Source organism: Denticeps clupeoides, chromosome 5, assembly GCF_900700375.1.
Source record: "Denticeps clupeoides chromosome 5, fDenClu1.1, whole genome shotgun sequence".
NCBI classification, from domain to species: Eukaryota; Metazoa; Chordata; class Actinopteri; order Clupeiformes; family Denticipitidae; genus Denticeps; species Denticeps clupeoides.
The window spans coordinates 24,344,848-24,367,004 of NC_041711.1; the positions used below are offsets into that span (position 1 = coordinate 24,344,848).

Here is a 22,157-nt window from a genome sequence, read left to right on the forward strand (position 1 = left end):
CGTCCTGCCTGGCCTCTGTAATCGTATATGTGTGAGCGAGAGGCGTGGGGGAAACCGATGGTGGGCCAGTGCCCTGCATGTCACGTCCATGCGGGCATGACGAGGCGGGTGCACGGAGAGGAGGACGAAGAGTGACGAGGAATGAAGGACGCTATCACCTGACATCACGAAACAGGAGTTTAATGGTGACTCACGGGGCAGGGGGGACATCCGAGACGTTGACATTGGTGAACACGGAACATAACGTTAAAGACCTGACAGAGAACAGCGCAGCTTTATACAATTGACACAGGTGAAAACGATTAGGGAACATTTCACATGACAACAATGAAACTCCGCTCCGGATTCCGGACCGGGGTAACCCCTTTTCGGACCGGATCGTGACACTGCACAAGGTATCTAGGTTAAGCCCGGCATGTGCAAATCTCACTGCATCGCATTGTGCGAAGCACAGGTACAAAAGAAAAATTATGGAACAATTGGTGGGGCAGTTGTGGCCTAGAGAGTAAGGAAGCGGCCCGGCCCCGTAATCAGAAGGTTTCTGGTTCGAGTCCCAATCCGCTGATGTGCCACTGAGCAAAGCACACACTGCCCCCGGGCGCCTGTCATGGCTGCCCACTGGCCACCAAGGGTGATGGTTAAATGCAGAGGACACATTTTGTTGTGTCACCGTGCGCTGTGCTGCAGTGTAGTGCAGTATTTTCTGGCTGTGTGTTGATATGAGTAGAATTCAGGCTGACTGTGAGTGTGATGCCGGAATGATCTGTATAGGAAAGTTTAGGTGATCGTTTGGGCGCTTGTTGTCATGCAGTAGGCCTCTTGAAACAAACATGTTTGCAGGCTGAGGGGACGTTTTAAGTCCCTGACGCCCAATTAAAAGTCCTGCGAGGTTTCTTCCCATTCCTCTGATTTCGAGGCATATCGAGACGTCGTGCTGTCCCGTGGACGCTCACTTCGTCCATCACCACCGTCATCAGTATTTCAGCGGATCGCGGGTCTGGACAGGACAGGGACAGGGAGACAGGGAGAGCAGCGGGACGCCCCGGGGGTGACGGCGGGGTCTCTATAGGAACGACTGGAAACAACACCGATCCGAGGGCGACGCGATGAAGACGCGCTGTAGGAAATTGGTCGTTTGAAGAAGTTCGCGATGAGCACCGAGAGGCCGAACTTCCTCTCGCAGCCGGCGGTGAAGAACGTGTTTCTCTTCCGGAACGGAGACCCCCACTACGAAGCGCGGCGCCTGGTGATCAACGAGAAGAGGGTGTCCAACTTCGAGACGTTCCTCAGGGAGGTGACCAGCGGGGTCCGGGCCCCGTTCGGCGCCGTGAGGAACATCTACACCCCGCGGGCGGGACACCGTGTGGACCAGCTGGACCTCCTGCGGAGCGGCGAGCAGTACGTCGCGGCCGGACAGGAGAGGTTCAAGAAGCTGGAGTAAGCGCCTTCTCCAACCGGCATCCTGGAGATCGATTCATTGGTTGATTGGTTTTTGCATTTGATGCTTGACATATCAAAATGTGTTTTCATCTGATATGACGCAGCCTGCTTTTGAACATTGACCGGGAGTTTATGGGTGATGGTTATGGTGATAGTTATGGTTATGGGTGATGGTTATTGGTGATGGTTGTGGTGATGGTTATGGGTGATAGTTATGGTGATGGTTATCTAACTATCACCATAAGCATCACCATAACATACCACACATAACAATAACCATGATAACCTGCTTTTGAACATTGACCTGGAGTGACCTGGTGATGGTTATGGTGATGATTGTGGTGATGGTTATGGTGACAGTTATGATTGTGGGTGATAGTTATGGTGATGGTTATTAACCATCACCCATAACCATCACAATAACTATCACCCGTAACATAACCATCACCCATAACATCACCCATAACCATCGTAACCTGCTTTTGAACAGTGACCTGGAGTTTATAGGTGATGGTTATGGTAATAGTTATGGTTATGGGTGAGGGTTATGGTTATGGGTTATTGTTATGGTGATAGTTATGGTTATGGGTGATAGTTATGGGTGAGGGTTATGGTGATTGTCATGGTTATGGGTGATAATTTAGTTGCGTGCACTGTGTGCTGTGCTTGCTGCTCATCACATTTACAAATGACTCCACTTTTAAACATCATAACTGTAATGTTTGCACCAATATGCTTTTGTTTGCAGTTATAAGCAGATTGGAAGCAGAAAGAAAAGGATGCTCCTACGCAGTGGACAGGTGAGAATACAGCGCTCTTCAACTCAGGCCTTGCCAAGTTGCCCCCTACCTGAGATTCGGATGTGAGGCCTCGGCAGCCACACACCTGAGGGGCAGCAACTGAAGACAAGGCCTGGAGTTGAAGAACCCTGACACACAGACCCGGCTTCCTTGATAAATCTCAGAAGACATGAAACACTGAAAGAAGATAGATGGATTGTACTGTACCTGTAGTGAAGTATTGCACCCTGCACTTTAATCTCTTACTACCTCACACTGTGATGCTATGTTATTATTATTATTATTATTATTATCATAATAATGATTTAATATTACCATAATTATTATCATAGCATATCATACACCACATACACTATATACTAAATATGTCCATACACAGATATATTATATTGCTGCTGCTTGTCTGCCTGGTTTGTCTAGTTTGTCTTGACCAGCATTATATTACGGGTCCTTTGTCAGGTTTTGTGTTGTTCCATTTGCAATTTCTTCACACCGTGAATCCTTGAAGCTTCGCAATCTCGTCTCTGTGTACTCGCATATGAAGAGATGACGATAAAGTTGACTTTGACATTGACTTTGATTTTGACTAGTGGAGGGTCGTTAGTGGAGTCACTAGTGGAGAGACACGACCACCCTTGTGATAAGACATCATTGCTTCATTTTTTTTTCTTAATTATTGTTTGCTTTACAGGCTAAAACTGTGCCACAAAATCATATTGTTGTCTCACCAAGGTTTCTGAAACCCATCAAAGAGCCTTGTGCCATTTTGTAAGTTGCTTGAACATAAATGCTGTAAAATAAATGGTAAGTAAGGATAATTGCTAACACTGTCATCCTCTTCCAGTGTAGTTGCAAATGGAGATATATTAAATCCCGCTGCCAGGCTTCTGATCCCCCATCGAGTGCTCGGAAAGTTTGATCGCATTCTGGAGATGATTACAGAGAAAATGGGCTTAAAGATTCTCGGAGGTGTCCGAAGGTGAAAACATGAATAACACACACATACAAAAAGCACCCAGTTTCCTCAGAATTCACCCAGAAGTTGAATTGCCTTTAAAGGTGCAATGTGCTATTTTTACACATTTTTACTCCATCCAGCAGGAGACAGTATTTTTCCAGAAAACTGTCCACATCTATCATAAGAAAACTATACTTGCAGAGACTGCCCAATGAATTACTCAGATCTTTTTATTCAGGAGCTTATCTGCTTATTTATGGGCAGCGGTGGCCTAGCGGTTAAGGAAGCGGCCCCGTAATCAGAAGGTTGCCGGTTCGAATCCCGATCCACCAAGGTGCCACTGAGGTGCCACTGAGCAAAGCACCATCCCCACACACTGCTCCCGGGGCGCCTGTCATGGCTGCCCACTGCTCACTCAGGGTGATGGGTTAAATGCAGAGGACAAATTTCACTGTGTGCACCTGCTGTGTATCACAAGTGACAATCACTTCGTTTTCACTCACTCTGGTAAATCCAGCTGCTGAGGTAGAAATTGGTTAATGTAACAGCACAGGTTTATCGTGTACTAACTGTTTCTTTTGGTTATTGTTAAACTAATGACCAGGTTTACATTCTTTGAAACGGGGAAAAAATACTGAGAAGTGATGAGAGAAGTTGAGGCACAAGAGGGAGAGCCAGTGACAGGGTTGATTTGGCTCATTGACTAGGTTAGAATTCGCTGCTTCTGCTAAACTGCAGGAACCCGCTGTTGCCCCCTCAGGTGCTCAGTGGTATTACACGACATCAGCGACACGCTTAATACCTGATTAGCACGCTAGCGTCAGTAAATATCAGTACTCAGAAGTAAAAAGTTGTAAAAACTGTATTATCCAGATTGCAAAATGTTGCACATTGTACATTAAAAGCATTTTCGACCATTTTCATTATTTAAGCTTAATTATTGTTATCAACTAATATAAAACTTTATGATAAAACCATTTGATATACTGTATGTTCTTGTCAATGAAACACTTTGTTCATGTTTTGGCAGACTGTATACGTTTGATGGCGCACCAGTCACTGATGGAAATGAACTCGAAAAAGGGCAGTTTTATGTAGCTGTTGGGAGAGAAAAGCTGAAAAAGCTTCCATACAGTGATATTTTGTTCACTAGATCCATTGGAATTAAGAAGTTTTATGGGTAAGATGGCTTTAGTATTACTCCTTTTGTCGCTTCTCATTCTGATGGCTTTCAGTGTATGACACTGCTTTAATAATAGTGCTAAGATAAAGGCTTTTGCCATGTGAGTAGGTGGTGCACTGCCGTAAATATTTATCCACTTGACAACTATAAAACTAAAATTACAACATTATTTGTGGCATTTGGCTGGCATCCATATGAAGAGCAACTTACAACGTACTTTTATGTTACCTTCAATGAAGTAATCGGTTCTGGTTTACTAGGACCCCAACTATGAATACAATCATTTTATTCCCTCTGTTGTAGTTATTCTTAAATAAGGTAGACATTTTTATTCTCTAAAGAGTCAGTTACTACTGATTGTTGTTTGCATTCAGTCTGTTGTTCATAGTGAATAAACTAAGTACACATTTGTGAGCAGATAATTGACTGTGGTGAGACTGAAAAATCATCACACTGTGAATCTGGTCATTGGAAGAACACATAAATTGTACATTTATTCTTTGTCTTTTTCTCAAGAACAAAAGCTGTGTCACTACCACCAATCTACAGTAGGAAACAAAATGGAAATGCACGTACAGTAAGTGGAAAGGCAATTGCATATAGGATTTTCTCTCAGATTATGATATGGACTTGGGTGTTAACACTCTCTAGGTTTTTGTTTTAACTCGAATGTTCTCGATTGCCCCTCCCCAGTCAAGTAGCCAACATAGCAAGTCAGAGGGGACCTGTAGCGAGGAGAACGACTTCAAGGCTAGTCCCTCGACACAAAGAACCAAAGAAAACTCATTCTCCATTGTAAGAGAATTCTCTCAGGCCCGACTTATGACACTCAGGAAGAAGAGAAGTGGCCTCACTGCATCTCTAGAGGCAGAGGAAAAAGGTAACAGCACAGATTTCAAATGTTGAAAGCTTACATGGCAGTGCATTGCATTTAATATATTTGATGTTGGGTTTTGTTTTTCTTTTACTTAATTTGTACTTTTACCTATAATCACAGACACGACAACACTCGTATAATGTGGAACATATGTATTCCCTTGATGGTTGTGCTGTTACTAATAGGGTTGCACTGCTGTACATCGGTACAGGCTCAGCATCCCTGTTTATGTATTTTCTGATGAATACTTTTATTTAAAAAATATTATTTATATCATTAAAGGTAATTTCTTACATTTGTATGACTATGAAGATTTCTATGTTTCCCTGGAGTAAAAGAAATATTATTAAACATTATTAATAAACATTATTAAATTCTCCCCAGAATTCCCCACTGATTTTAGACAGCATAGGTTGAACAAGCTCCTGAAATCAATCACTTCGACGGGGTGGGGTTTGTAACCAGATGGCATATATGTGCTCCATTAGTTTCTCCATGGTGATAAGGTAAACAGTACACAGCGTCACTGTGGGTCCTGTGCACAGCTGAAGCCATTTATTTATTTTTCACTTTATTATTAATGGAACATCCCCTCATCGACAGGGCACTATATATCTGAAATGCATATGTATGAGAAGGGCAGGGAAACTTGGTAGCAGGAATTCTCTATTATACAGATGGCTATTCTTTGCTGGTCCTCTGCTCCATTTACCTGCAGCTCATTCATCACACAATTATTCCTCTGACAAATTAAATCATAGGTTTCAGCAATTTGAATGATTCGAATAAAACCAGTGTGGAATAAAGGTATATATAATTTTGCTTGTGTAAGTAATTGGTTGTGCACAATAATCAGAATTAGCCAATGGACCGCAATAGCGTGCTACTATGCAGACTTTCTTTCTAAAACAGATGACGATGCACAGAATGATGATGATGCTAATGCCCACCTGCATCAGACCGAAGAGAATCTGACTGAAGAGGTTGGTTTTGCTGGTTAGACTTACACTGTTACATGCAATACAAGTTCATGAAATCAGGCATTTAAATTCTTAATTTTTCATGGTCTATTGAAACATAAAGAAGTTCAAATGTTAAAATGTGTTATCTGCTATTATTTTTTCATCATTTAGACACCACATGAGAATGGGGGGCATTCATTGGGGGACATTGGTGAAGAAAAGCCAAGCACACCTGAAACCGCAGAAGAGGCCACCACTGAGGACGCAGTAGGAGTTGCGAGTAATACACAAGAGATGGACGAAAGTGAGGAAGAAACTAAAGAGAATCATCATGAAGAGACAGGGGAAGATGAGGGTAAAGGAGAGCACACTGGTCCAGATCAGACTGACAAATCAGAAGAAACCCATGAGAAGGCAGAGGAAGCAGAACAAGAGGAAGCGGAACAAGAGGAAGCAGAACAAGAGGAAGCAGAAGCAGGAAACAAGGAAGTAGTGGAGAGTGAAGGGACAAACACAGTTGTGGAAAATGGGGAGAACTCAGAGGACCAGGGGGGTACAGAAGGTGATGGTAAGGGGCCAGGTGATGCAGGGGGTGCAGAGGAGTAGAATGGGTTAAATGTAAGACGATATGCAGATGCAGACAGTAGTGCAAATGCTGATTAGACCAGTAATAAACAATTTCCAGAAAACTTTCTTTTTTAAATGGCCATGGAGTGATACGTTACCAAATTATAATGTAAATTAGTGATACCAGCTTGTTTAAATTAGTTAAACCATTCCATTTGCATGTGGCCTGTGTGAGTTGAACAGAGAACCTTTATTTTTATATATCATAGTATATGTTAACATTTATTATGCCTGTGCTGTTGGCTGTGTATTCATATATTGTTACATAAGAACAAACATATGTTGTGTATGATTCAGATTATTTTGTTTTCCCCTAGTGGAGATCAATAAAGTCAAAATGATTTAATGTTATGGATTGTTTAAACATTTCTCTCTGAATTACAGAATTCTTACAATACATCAAGAACTCTCAACTTTCAAATCAATATATTCATAAATAAATATATACAAATGCTAAAATAGCAAGATTATTGACTGATCATATATAGAGCAAATAATAATTATCTGCTTTATCTGTTAACAGAACAACACTTAGTCTTTTGAGAGATGTAGAGAAGACATGTTATATGTAACAGAAAAGATTACTGTTTGTAGTTACAGAAAAGAGGACACAATAAGTTAAACAAAACCCGAAGTATAATTACCATGTCACTGTACATTTTCTGTTCACCTCTTGACAAATTCATGTTCATAATAGTCAAATTGTATTGTTTTATTGAAGTTTCAGGAAATGTTTCAAAGTGGTTCAGGGTTAAATCCAGTGTTAAGTGTCTATGAAATGCCCCAAAAATAAATCCTAAATAAACTGTATGCAGTGAAACTTAATTTAAACGCAAATAAAAATTGGTAGCAGAAAAATAAAAGAAATATGTTGAGCTTTTGCTAATTTTCCTACTCAGTACTCAGGTTCTTGTTTTTAATTGAACTTGAACATTTTACATGGAGTGTTAAAGTATACAGAGGTTACTTTACAATTTTACAACTGCACCATGGGGAGTAAAATTTGACCAAATGTCCTGCCCATTGATTTATAGTATTGCCTCAGCCAGCTCTGTAGTTACCAAAAAAATGATCGCTCAAGATTTTTTATTTTTTTTTACCTGCACTGCACTTCTGTCACACCCTCCAAATATTGGGTGGTCTTTTAACACAGCAGTTCTTACTGAGGAGTCCTCCTGTATTTGTCGTAACTAAAGCCAAAGCCTTGTAGGTGTGTGGTCTGTGTGGTGGTGGAATCTGTAGTGTCTGCTTCAGCTGCTCATAAATACTGAGATGACGCAGGCTATGCTGTGGTCTGCATTTTTTAAAACATTGCTTCTCTACATATTTTTTGTGGGCTATACTGTGAGGAAGGCTCACATTTTATTTATAATATAGACACCTACTGCTATGCAATATGACCTACTGTCATCATGGTCATGATCTGACTGACTTCCCACACAGAGCAATCTGTCACTAGACTTATAAATATAATGAATATACTGTTTTCCATGACTTTGGGATTCAGAACAGTGTTTTGTGACTAATTGTGTTTTTCTTTTTCATGGACAGTCTTGCCCTGGATGAAGAATGTGCTTCACGTCCCTTTACGTGTTTCTCAGAAATAAATACAGCTCTGTATCAATGACAGAAAAGAATTGAACCCCTTTTAAATTATACTGCAACCAAATTGAATATGAATTTCTGACAACCAGGCAAACTCAGCACTCCCCTCCGAGTGGCACACATTTTACAGTAGGTCTCTGGCAGAAATGTGCTTGAGTAACCAATTTGCCTTTTACATGTATGTGTGTGCATAACATAAACGTACATGTTACGTAATGCAGCTACCACACTCCAGGGACTACATACTGCATTATCTACCTTTGCTTTTACATTTTAAAGCAGCTGATGGTCTGATCTATCTCTGGCGTGGGCATTATCAGCTGTCTGAGCAGGGCTGGACATTCTGCACCTTGGACAGCGTGACGGGAACCCTCCCCTCACCCGGTGTGGGTGTCTGGGTTACCGGCTGGATGAAGGACTGCAGCTCAGCCAAGCGTTCCTTAAAGCGCTGCTGGAGATGCCTTTCCTCCTTCAAATAGTGTCCCTGGGTGAAGGCTCCCAACAGGAGGCCCACTGCTATCCCACTGCCACCCACACAGAAGAGCACAGCGCCTGCCAGCTTGTAAGCATCCAGCGCCCGGTTGAAATGCACGGCTCGGCCATCCACAAACAGCAGCTCATCTTCACCAAAGGTCTCGATTTGAGGCGGCGTTCCATAACCTACAAAAAGAATCACCAGGCCTGCCAACATGAGCAGGCCACCAAAAGCAAGGCAGACCTGGCGATGGTGGCGGGGACGGGTTGAGAGGATAAAAAAACATAAGAAATGAGACGAGAGGAAAACATGATGCACAATTCATGAACATTTAGAGTTGCACCATGGTATCTCTGTCCTACTATCTAAAATTACTTTTTGCATTATGGGTTCAGCACAATCACTGATAGTGAATCATCAAGTTGCCAGACATCCTGACTGTGTTAATGAACAAAGACTTTCAAAGAACATTTCATTCAATGTTCAGTTCTAACGTCTGCTTCCAAGCCAAAGTGTTTTATATTTAAATTCATTTTTAGTTTAGAGTTCATAAGGTTTTAGGGAAATGACCTAAGGGCTAATACTACTGCTAAGCAAAAAGCAGTGGATCTCAACTGGTCTGACTTTGGGACTAGGGTTGCCAACAGTGCCGAATTGCCCGGAACATCCTGAAATGATTTTGGTTTGTCTACTGTAAGTCTACTGAGAGACTACTGTAAGCATTGCAAAACTCGTGCAAATGTTGCTATGAATTATGTCCTGTTTCAGGGACATCCTCCGAGATCCCTTTAAATAGATGTATTATTATGAAGGGTTGAAACTACAGACCCCATAATGCAGTGGGCAGGGGTGGGGCAGTGGTGGCCTAGCGGTTAAGGAAGCAGCCCCGTAATCAGATCTGCCAGTTCGAATCCCTGATCTGTCAAGGTGCCACAGGGCACCGTCCCCCCACACTGCTCCCTGGGCACCTCTCATGGCTGCCCACTGCTCACTAAGGGTGATGGGTCAAAGCAGAGGACACATTTCATTGTGTCACTGTGTGCTGTGCTGTATTTCATAATGACAATCATGTCACTTTCACTTTTCAGTGCTTCAGTTGTACATTTAACTTTACATTTAAGGCATTTGGCAGACGGCCTTATCCAGAGCGACTTACAACGTGCAAAAGTTGTCTTCCAAATGTGGTCTTTACACTGCGGCTGAATCTGTACAGGGGCAGCTGCTGTACCACTCATATCCTTTTCAATCTGAGACCAAGTAAAATTCAGGTTGGTATCAGGAATACTGATACCTAATACAAAAATTAAATGTGCTTGAAATCGAAATAAAAGCGTATATCCTTTGGCGCAACGCACCTGCAACAAAGTGTCCCGCATTTGGGGTTGAGAAAGTTGGCAACTCTATTTGGGACCCACAATCACCCCTTAATGACAAGTCACAACCCTTAAATTTATAATAAAATAGAAAATCACAGTAGTATGCCAACACAAAAGACAATAAACCTAATGACGAACAAAAATGACCATCAAGTGGCTATGCTCAGTTTGCTGCATTTGAATAAAAAACAAAACTCTTCAGTAGTACTGTTAAAAATTCAATACCAATCTATTAAAAGTCTGCGTCGTAGATACGGTTCGCCATGCTTAATTAGCATAAGGTTCTTCCATCGTATGAAACGGAGGGTGTCATCTTGCATCAAAGGGGATTATCGACACCTATTGTTATGGAGTGTGACCAGGCGGCACTTTTTATTAACTTTTTTTTTTTGCCCAAAGTTCTTGAACCCTAAAATTAAAAAAATAAATGCTAATTAGATGAAGCGTCATCACCACCATCACTTCTTCCATCACTGTCTCAGTTTCCACATCTACATCTAAACAGCAGCACATACATAACATTAACTTCTTGAAGCATAAATTATGAATCTGTTTTGTAGATCTACAATTTTTTATCAAGTCTTTTTATCCCTTTTAGCACTTTTTTATTGTCTGCCACTGCTCTACCCGCAGAAAGTAAAGTCTCACACACAGGCAACCCACCTTCCACAGGACAGAGGTCCACCAGCTTGGTGACTTTTTCATGTGAAATTCTTCGTCCAGCTCCCAGAAGGATCCTGTGCATTCTTCATAGAACTGGTGCAGGTAGGAGCGCACGCCATATCGCTGGTAGCTGCTGCTGACCGCACCAGGATTATGCTCAGCGAACTCTGACCCGCAGAACTCAGAACAAGAAGACATCCTTCACATCTGAAACGTACAAGGACACAACACAATGCACAGTCATTACAAAGCAGCACAACTCGTCACCCAACAGTTCATTTTTTTTAACAAGACATTGTTAGGAGTCATAAAATTCAACGCAATTTGCTGAAATAAGAGGTAAAGATGAAGCCACATACAGGTGACAGTAATAAATGTTTCATCAGTCTGTAGCTGTATGGGGGATGTGTTGTATAGCTGCTGATGTGTATGCTGATATAATTTTTCATGTCACTAAATATATATATGAAATGAACGTATAGGTATATTTGATCAATTAATTGAAGGCATGGCCATGCGGCCTAAAGTGTTTGCTTAAAAATTATCAAGGGAGATTAAATGACACGATGATCACGATCCTGTCATTTGCCAAAAAAGCCCGATGACACCAAAAAAAAAAAAAAAACGTTTCAGAGTTATGAATATAACTATATTATAACTATAATGATAACTATAATAAATGCATTATTAGAAATTCAGTGCTCGGTCAAAGCCTTAAGGTCACAGCCGCGCATCTGCTCTCTGCGGCTCGCTCTGCGCGACATTACGTTCCAGACATGCAATGGGACGTTCGACCGAACACCGAAATCACACGCACATACCTGTCGTAGAGCTGAAGCGAGGTCAGACTGTCCTCTTCCTGCTGCGGTCCCCTGTCTCCTGACCCCAGATCCTTCTGACTGTTGACGCTGATGCGCGTCGCCACTAGTGCGCATGCGCCGCCGTTGTTCGTTCAGCGAGAAGGTCGCCGTGGCAACAGTGAGAGGATGATGGTACCAGCAATTAAATAATACTGTACGGACGTTACTGTATTGATTACTAACTGCAAATTAGATTTAAGAGAATGGCATTATTTGTCATTACGAACATCATTAAACCTTTATTTATGTCTCGAGTGGGTTATTGCTTTTATTTAGTAATAGTGGGTCTTCACTGGTATTCGTATTTATAACCAATAAACAATTGTACAGAAAAACATTTTATTTGATATTTCCCGCATTTTTTCTTTCTGCAAATCAAATACATGCTCATGAACACGCCATACATTATGCAGATCTTAGTTTTAAAAACCTAGATTTAGGTTTTCCGGCTTCCTTGTAATGACTGCAATGAACCAGAAGGTGGCGCCAACCTATCAATAAAAAATTGTGAAGACAGACTGTATACTGAGAATTTTCATCAAATGTGTGGGCAAGGTGCCTTGCTTAGTGGGACCTCCCTTGCACCTTGGTGATTCGAGATTTGAACAACCGGTTATGCATCCGCCACCACTGCCACTGGGATCATTTTGCACTGTTAAAAGCGGACGTAAAAGTGCCAACGATGTTGATCAGTGGCATAGTGACATCCGTATTCCATGTGTCTGCCTTATAAGCAGCTTGTAAAGGTTCTCTATGTTCTTTAATGGTAGAGGTGATTGGCCATGGGTGTGAGTGAAGGGTGTGTGTGTCCCGGGTGAGTCTGTCCCCTGTACCCAACGTCCTGGGATGGGCTTCGGAAGTGATCTGCCAGGTGTTGGCCCTTTGCTGATGGAGCTCATGTAGAAACCCAGACATAGCTACATTATAGCTTCATTGCAGTCATTTGCGAACCGCGATACCGTTGGTGATCCGTAGATGGCGCTGTTGTACATACATTGCAGTGGGTGTGAAGTTAAAGGACAGTTCTGACTTGCTGTTAACCATGACGTAATCTTATCTATAAGAAGCAAGCAAAACACTCATCTGTGTTGCTCTTACTGTTTTCAGCTAGGAGATACTTTTGGTTCTACAAATACATACAAAAACCAAGGCATATACTTTTATAAAAATACATATTTCACATTCTTTAAATGATGAAAATGTCATTTAATCTGCAAATTTAACTAAGAATTTCATCCAATTACTTTCATTTTATATAAAATTATAAAAACCTTTATCATAAATCGAAGCTAAATTTGATTTGATATTCAACTGAGTCACTTCAAGTGAATGTTTGAATATATAATGTGCCAATGCTCTTGTGCAGATGCATAATTTCCCCTGTAAACACTTTCATCAGGCACTCTGAAGGCAATTCATCCTGCAGGTTCCTTGAATCTGCCATGGAAGTCAGTTTCACTTATTTCATTAACAATATTCCTGGAGTGTAGCTCTGAGAAACCATAACTTCACACTGCATTGTTTTCAACCCCCATGGAGGACAAGGCATTAGGCTGAAGCTGGATTTGATTAAATGAGCAGAGGATTGAAATATATATTGCATGAAAAGAAGACCAATTTTTGATTTATGGATTTAAAATAGAAAAAGCAACAAATAAGATTTATTTGAGTCAAGGTAAAATAACATACACTATCTTTCATCTTTACATCTAACATTGTATATTATTTTACATACAGACATTTATATATATATATATATATATATATATATATATATATATATACACACACACACACACACACACACACACACACACACACACACACACACACACACACACATATATGTAGCTGAAAATGATTTCACGTCAACACCAGTCATTCATAATTTTGAAAAGGGAAGTGTATATTTTATATATATAATAGTTCAAAAGTTTAGGATCATTTAGAAATATCCTCAGTTTTGAAAAAAAAATTGTCAAACATCAAGTTGATCACAACACATATCCATTCTAACCAATTTTTCATGAAAAACAGACATTTCTAAATGACCCTAATCTTTTTAATGTTAGTGTGTATACCAGTTATACAAACTGGGCCCAAATTTCTGGTGTATATGGTGTATATGGTGTATATTACACTGCAAACAGATGAACAGACATTGCATACATTACTTCACATGCTGTATGCATCCTTTTACAAAAGCATTTTTGGAAACACAGCACGTTCTGTGAATGGGAATGAATCACCTGCTCCTCTGTTCCTGGTCACCCAGAATATGAGGGATAGGAGGCGCTATGGGAACCAGAGGTCATCTTAGAAAACAAAGTCTGGGGTGAGGTGAGGAGGGGTTGTGGGTCAAAGTTCGACGTGGCTCAACACTCCGGGACCGGCAGAACATTGGAAGAGCCCTGAAAACTGGCCTTTGTCTGGCTTCTTGTCTCAAGTGGGTCATTGTTTATGGAAGCCTCTGGGGCAGAATCCTGGGCTCTGCAGAGGGATGTGCTTCCTTCTGACTCAGCACAGCTCACACCAGACGTGAGCTGAGCTCACTGTGCTTCAGTGTCCTCCTCTCTGGCCATCCTGGCTGCTCTGCTGGGTTGACACAGCTTGGTGTGGCATTTTGGGAATCTGAAAGACAAAAACATGGTACTTTCATCAAATATTGCAAGTCCTTTAATGGTATTTAAATTTACATGAGAGGGAGAGAAATAAGGTGGAAGGTTTCCAACACATTCCGTTTTTTAAAGGTAAAAGAAACTCAGTACGCAGCCTCAGGGGCTCCAAGAAGTTTGTTTGTAAGCTGATGACCCTGTTAGAGTAAAAAAGTATACACAGCATCCTATTTTCTAGAATTAAGCTTTTAAAAAAGTGTGATGACAATTGAACATTCTGTCTATAAAAGGAAAATAGGGACTGTAAGTTTCAGCAGTAAAATATTTAATCAAGCCAATTTTATACTTATAAAATTGAGTTTACTTGAGTTTACTCAACCTCGATTGCAGACAATTTAAAAGCTGTTTGGTGCATACAGGCTACACTGCTATCAATCAGAAAAGCAAATCGTATTTTAAGATGCCATAAGCAATAACTCTTAGCCTGGGAATCTTATTTCTTTTCATTCCCATATGTTTGTAAAAGTGCTGCGAACCACAGACTGACATCATGACAATTAGCGTGAAAATGCAGTCGGTGCCGTGAGAAGGAGTAACGAGTATATATACCCCCCCCCCCCATTACTCCTGTTCCACTAACTCTCCTCAGCCAGCTCTGCATGGATCCCACGTGCACTGCGCAGCCCATGCCTGGCTGGGGAACCGTACAGAGCATGGTACCTCACATCATCCCACAGTAATGTGGAGACTGTATGAGTTATGAACGGAGCGGCCGGGCCGAGGGGGAGCCTCCGAGGAGACTGCGGTTTCTGCCGTCCCCTGCTATCATTTGTGGCTCTCAGCAGGATTTTTGGCTGCGACTTGGTCATTGCAATTTGCCATCAATCAGGGCCCCTTGCTGTCTTTTCAGAGGACCACCAGTGATACAGAGAGAGGATGTGAATGGGAATGAGTTAAATATGTTAACACCTATACTAAAACATGTGGGAATCACCACATCCATTTTTATAACGAGCACTAAAAATAATGTCAATATATAACCTGAACATGAAGCATATTTCCTTGTGGTTCATATAAAGGAATTAAATTGCAGATGAAGAATCATGCAGAAAAAAATTCCTACCCATGTGGCTTTCAGCATAAATAAAAGCCCCCCACTAACAACTTTGGTCTTTATCACAATCTCTCATTAATACATTAATTATTCAAGCCAAGACAGTCCTCCGCACAACCCAGCCCGGTCACAAACACAATTAAGTGCACGCCTTTGAGGATAAAGTCAGCTTTGTAATAAGTGAAGGAAAAGGACTGAAAAAAAAAAAAAAACCCTTTCGCTTTATTACTGCGGCTGTGATACAAAATGACTCCGCCCACTGCTATGTGGCGATACCCGACAGCCACTCAGGAGGAATTACATATCGTTTTAACAGTCCACTAAAAATCCCAGCAAAGCCTCTATGTTCCACACAGTGACAGACTGTGCGGTCATCTCATTACCCAAATCATTTCTGCATTACTCATTACAGTAGAATGTGCTGCAAACGAAATCAGTTTACTGCCCAAATAGTATTTAAGAAAGCTTCACTTTTTCAAATGACAGAGAAAAACAACAAATACATTGTATTTTTTACCATTTAACATAATTAATTCATAATCCACATCAATTCATTTTGTTCTCTAATTTTATCATCCATATGAAACAGATGTCATGGCCGACGTTTTGCCTCGGTTCCCTAGCTGTGTCCACACTTCTGGAAAAATTTGGGCATGTTTAGTAGCTCAGACACAGTGCTTTGAAATCTCCCACTACCCAGCCCAGACTCCAGATGTCAGAAGAAAAGAACATGAGCTCCCCCAGCCAGCCATGCTCTCTTTGTCCCACCAAAATTTGAGAGGGGGAGTGAAGTTTCCTAGTATGGATCATGGTAATTGCCATTGGTACCTTGGGGCTACAGCAATGAGCTCATTATTTTTCTGCCAAATCTGTAAGACTCAGAAAAACAACAGCAGGCTGATTGTGGCTCACAGAGGGAGAGAAGACACCCCACCACCCCCTCCCCCCTCCCACACCCCAAGTCTTTTTCTGTTTCTGCAGACACCTCTAATGCACAGTAAATCATGTATATCCATATGTAAATCACCAGAACATTTTTCAACAAGACCGTCCCTGTTCCAACCCTCCAGGGTCACAGCAGCAACCTGAATGTCATACATTGTAACATACATTCTGTTTTATATCAACATATAACGTGCAGGGACTGGTGGCAACATGGCAACTGCCACAGAGGGCCACCGCTGGTGGTGCCTTTTTACTTCGTCCCCCCGGGAGTGGGCATGGAACACATGCATGCACCCTGACCCCACCACAGCAAGGAGAAATACATTTTACAATTTCAACACCAGATGGCATGGAGGCTCCATCCATTCCAATCCAGAGACCAGAAGGAAGCAGACTGAAATGAAGGCATGCTGTGTGTGAAGGTGCGCTTGAAGTCGAGTCCTCAACCTTTTTTAGGATAAAACATGCATAAGCAATGAACTATAGAATACAAATTTGTAGTATTTATGCTTGGAGAGGGCAAAGACCTCCGTCTGGAGAACATTTTTGAGCGATATTCCTGCACCCCCATCCTGGCAGATGCTGTAACAAGCACTTTCCCCTCCTTTTCCCTGCTCTCTGTCAGATCAAAACCTTCACTCGCTCTCTCCCAGGCCAGCCGGCTGTGCCGCCCGCCCACGGACCGGGGGTCATAGCCACCGGCTTTCATGTGTGAGGCAGGATGGCAGCTGTGGGAGAACCAGAGGAGAGGAGAGAAAAAGGAGAAGAGAAAAGAAGGGGGCCCCTGCCGTTCAAACCCCCCCCACACACACACACCCCAATTCCAGCTTCAAACCGACGACCCTTCACTTTGATGTGGAAACTTTGACGAGAGTCTGTTGTCACATTGCTAAATTCTAGCACATTACGACCTCCCTGAGCACTCAAATATTGATTTTCTGCCCTTACCCCACTGCTATTAATTATAGAAAATAACAGCGATCTTAATCTTCCTGTAGCATATACAGAGTTAGAATTAGAGCGAGAAAAGATCATTACAAAAAGATTTACACAATGACGAATGTGGGTGAAAATGATCTCCCATTAATAACTCCCATTCCTCTTATAATATGCAGCGTGTATTATATATTTTTAATGGACACACTAACTTTGATCATTTCATGGGACTAATGACACTAACACACGGCTCTGTTTATATCTTGATATATTACATATATTATATATTTTCTTCTGCTGCCCAGCAAAGCCACATGTGCAGTGCGTCTGCATCACAACCCACATTTTTGCTGTAACACATCTGCTTCATTTCCACCGCTTCATTCAATTTCCAAGACGGACTACGGAAAGTGGGCCTTGTGTTAATGGAGTGACATAAAGAACACAGCGGCTCATATTGGTTCTGGGGAGGTAGGGAAGAAATGGGAGTGCTCTCGCCAGGCAAGACCAGGTCAAGTGTGCTGCCACTATTAATTCAATTTTCACGTATCGACACGCTTCCCAGCTCTTACTGCAGATGAAATCTATAGCGGCTTGGCTCTTCTTCTGATATGAACTTAAATGAAGAGTGTAGGTGCGCCGGCACATGCCGTTTATGGCCAATTGGCTCCATTTTTAATCAGGGAAAATAGCCCTTATATGAGCGGGCCAAGATTGACGAGGTGCTTCACGCTAATTATAACGGCTATTTAAAACTTTCCCTGATGTGCTCTTGGTGACCTACGAACCCATCAGTGGGGTACACTAGGGCATTCTCTGGGACTGTTGCATTTCCTGTTTGTTTCACTGTAGCAGTATATATATATTTATTGACTACAGTTTATCTCTAAAAATGAAATATGGATATTTGAACTGTATTAAATATACAGTGTTTACGCCTATTAGCATACTTGTACAGAGCATGTAAATAAATAAACATGATCATTTTATTTACACAAGTTCACTGCACACACTGTAGTGGCAAATGGCTGTTAATGAATATTAATGAAGCAACCTGAAATATTACTGAAGCATTGCAATAAAACAAAGCAAAATACCGCAGCACAGCGCATGGATGTGTAGAGGAAAGCCTCTGCAAAGCATCCACAGAAGCACAATTACTTCTAAAACCTTTTACATTCTCTGCAAAGGAACTGCAGCCAAATTCAGGACCAGATAGCGCTTCTGCCTAGCAAACAAAAATGTGTCTATCAAACTATGCTACATGCTTTACAATAAAAAACTAAAAAATACACCAGTTATGAAGTGCTTTTTACGATTTGCCCTTAACGTATAAAAGCCTGCTGCATCAGGGCTTTATTTGTTAAATATTAATAGTCATAATCAGCATATGATACATTTACAAGAGCTATTTTTTGTTGTAAACTTATTGTCATAATTAGCCATCTTGCCTATGATATATATTTGCTGGAATATGTTTTCTATTAATTTAATTTCATTCATTTGTATGTTTAGTCTCAGAAAACATCACGGAAACAGCAGTTACTTGTTTCAGGTTAAAGGTCACTCTCAGCCCCTTTCCTTGCCTTGTGGATAAGACTGATCAAGCCAAAAAGGTGAAAAAAGGTGAAAATACCCCCAATGAGAGAGCACCATGGGCATGGCCAGTTCTGCACCCCCAACCCTCAGCTGCTGCAGGTACGACACAGAAACATGCACAGACTGCATTGCTGTCTAGATGCCACACAGTCAGTAAATAAGTTGAGAAAATGTCCAAATCTTTAACATTTCTGTTGTGATATGAAAATGTTTCGCTTTTATTTTCTCGTGCAACATTGTAACGCTTAAGGTGACAGCCTTAATAATGCCTCTGTGCCCCTCTGAGGGGACAGGTTGATCACCTGCCAACCCCTCAAGTGCTGCTTGTCAGTTTGTGTCGAGACTGACTGACAATTTAATTTGACAGAAAATCTATCAGACAGCAGCATGCTGAAAGCTGAAGTGGACATTTGAAACATGGCCCGCAACGTCACACTGTCTGTCCCCATGTTGGCTGTCACTTCAGACTGGCCCTTTGTTTCTGCTGTGTGAACCGAGGCGCAGCTGCATCCGGTGCTGCAGCTCGCGACGCACATGGAGGCCATGCCAGCGGAGGACGGCGAAGGCAAGGGAGGAGAGAAAGAGAGCCCGGGAGTCACGTGGCACAGGCTGCCAGCCAATCAGATGGCCCGGATTCAGGTTCACTGGAAAGTTTACTGGGTCAGGACAGCTGCGGAGAGAGGGAGTCAGCCAATCCCACACTGGCTCCCGACGTCTGGGAAAGCATGTGTTCACTCGCTCAGCAGTTTCACACGCAACACAGACGATGAGACCGTGCCTGGACAAGGCAGATTGAGAGAGAAAAGGCGGAAAAACCCCGACTGTGAGGCAGATACAGATGTAATGGTAGATAATGTTTCACCCGACAGTGCCATTTCAGGAGATTTGAACTCAAAAGCACAAGCATGAATAATGTTTTTTTTTTTTTTTTTTTATTAATAGAAACTCTTGAAGAACACATTCTTATGGTTGCTTTGATTTTATTATTCAAGGACTGGATTTCGCAGTTAAGATGCAAATGCATCTCATAATGCACAAAGTAACACTATCCACACTGTCATTATCCACAAGTTCTATTACAGTAAATCTAGTTGTGATCAAAGGTGATAAGATCCATTTCAGAGACAGAACTATTCACATGTGCAAACAAATACATATCTATCAGTGCATTACAGTTACGGTTACGGTTACTACAGCCAAATCACAGGCGAGTATCCACCAGCGCCCTGCTATAAGAATTGGGTGACACTTGTCACACCTTGGCAAAATGAGTTCAGTTATAGCTCACTGTTCAACAGAGTCCATAATAGAAAAAGTTTGTGGATCCTTTTAAGGCTGATCCCTGAGGGCCTTTTGAGCCAAGTTCACTTTTACTTTTAGAGACGATTAGTATATGGTTGGTGGGAAAATAGCTCGGGCAGACCGGGGAGAGGGTCTGTAGGGAATAAAGCTACAGACCTTCAAATGTCAAAGTGGCGTCCTGCAGTGAGGACGATCAATCCCATCCCTGCACTCTGCTGCCACACTCAAGCATTTATGGAGGTCCCTTACAAAATTATAATGTGGCAAAGCTGGAGAACAAAGTGAAGGGATAAAAAGGAAGGATTTAAATGAAATGGAGGATGTAGAAATTAATTTAATATAAACTATAAATAAAAATTATAACACTGGTTGTTCAATAAATTGTGAACCACCAAACCTCCAGTGGTTGGCACTGTTTTCATCGATGCTTACATCAATCTGGAATATCTACTAGATTTACAGCTCTGAACTCCACAAATCCTCTGAAGGTGCTATGTATTGTTTGCAGATGTAAGGTTTGGTGCCTTTTGGCATCCTAATGAATGTTTAACAGAGACTGAGAGATCGCATGTGTGTTTGAAAGGGAAGATCAGAAATGAGCCTCATTCCAGATGGACCCTTAGCATAAAAGAACATTCTTTTATTCCAGACTGGAACTTGTAAAATATAGTTGGTATTTGGTTTCTATTTGATCACTGCAGAAATAAAAAATATACACCAGTGCAATGCATGCTAGCCTGGTGTGTTATGCAACATCTGACCCACGCAGAAGGCCACAAGCCTACAAGCTGGTGAAGTGCTTCCTATCTTTAAAGCCCCCAATACTCCCTGCTGCTGGGCCCAACCTGGATGGGTTGCGAGGTTTAATTTTTCATTTGCGACTTGAAGGACAAATAAGTGCTCATTTCCATGTTAAATGTACTGCTAACATTATAATACTGTACAGAATGTCCATACAAGCCTGTTGTCAATATTGTGATACAAAAATCGATAGACTTGTTATTAGTTGATTTAGTTACTCATTAGGCCTTTTCAACATGGCGGCATTTACATTGGTAAAAGTTATATAGTGCGACTGATAAAAGCTACCAGCGTCTTTAATGATGAAACAACCCTGTGACTGTTGGCCCCAGGTGCCAGAGGAGCTCATCATTTCCTGTCTTGGCATGGAAGCCTGGGATGGATGGTGGAGTGTGCTGTCTGACACCACTCACCTCATAAATCCCCGTCAACACTAGACGCGTCTCTGCAACACCAGCCCTTTCTTACTCTACCCTACGGGCAAAAAAACCCAGTGACCTGACAGACAGCGGCCCCTCCCTTCCGAGCCGAGGTTCAGGTGCTGCCAGTGGACGCTTCTGACAGCAACTTCCTGTTTAAGGCCCGGATAATGAGCTCACACCGTAACAAAAGCAGAAACTTTTATATTGCTGCTGTATTAGCCAGACATGCTGCTAATTCCAAATGAGTCTCACCAGGAGACTCATTGAGGAAAGCAGTGGTCCTGGGCGGTGGGCTTCAAAACACCTCTTGTTTTGCGAAAGTGAAGTGATTGTCATTGTACACTGCAGCACAGCACACCGCGACACAACGAAATGTGTCCTCTGCTTTTAACCATCACCCTTAGTGAGCAGTGGGCAGCCATGACAGGCGCCCGGGGAGCAGCGTGTGGGGAGCAGCGGCACCTCGGTGGCACCTCAGCGGATCAGGATTCAAACCGGCAACCTTCTGATTACGGGGCCGCTTCCTTAACCGCTAAACCCTGTCACATTGTCTCAAACTGCTCTGAATATGCATGTAGAAGGTGCAGACAGTCAGAG

At 42.0% G+C, this 22,157-nt stretch overlaps 2 protein-coding genes and 1 long non-coding RNA gene across 3 annotated transcripts in view; 1 reads left to right on the plus strand and 2 right to left on the minus strand.

Moving 5' to 3' along the window:
• Window positions 1–921: 921 nt before the first annotated feature.
• LOC114791302 (doublecortin domain-containing protein 2-like) lies at window positions 922–7,198 on the plus strand. The gene is made up of 9 exons (XM_028982037.1): window positions 922–1,437; window positions 2,189–2,240; window positions 2,932–3,008; window positions 3,085–3,219; window positions 4,229–4,378; window positions 4,898–4,958; window positions 5,075–5,261; window positions 6,171–6,241; window positions 6,392–7,198. Exons 1-9 carry the CDS (start codon window positions 1,151–1,153, stop codon window positions 6,824–6,826), a joined length of 1,455 nt encoding a protein of 484 aa, XP_028837870.1. The 5' UTR covers window positions 922–1,150; the 3' UTR covers window positions 6,827–7,198.
• nrsn1 (neurensin 1) lies at window positions 6,441–11,887 on the minus strand. The gene is made up of 3 exons (XM_028982038.1): window positions 11,788–11,887; window positions 10,967–11,173; window positions 6,441–9,170 (listed from the first exon to the last, which is right to left on the minus strand). Exons 2-3 carry the CDS (start codon window positions 11,162–11,164, stop codon window positions 8,769–8,771), a joined length of 600 nt encoding a protein of 199 aa, XP_028837871.1. The 5' UTR covers window positions 11,165–11,173; window positions 11,788–11,887; the 3' UTR covers window positions 6,441–8,768.
• A 1,773-nt stretch (window positions 11,888–13,660) lies between these two features.
• LOC114790717 (uncharacterized) overlaps window positions 13,661–22,157 on the minus strand; it is a 39,694-nt gene continuing 31,197 nt past the window's right edge. Inside the window, exon 3 of the long non-coding RNA XR_003749862.1 lies at window positions 13,661–14,457. This is a non-coding gene — a long non-coding RNA (uncharacterized LOC114790717). The remainder of the gene's footprint in view (window positions 14,458–22,157) is intronic.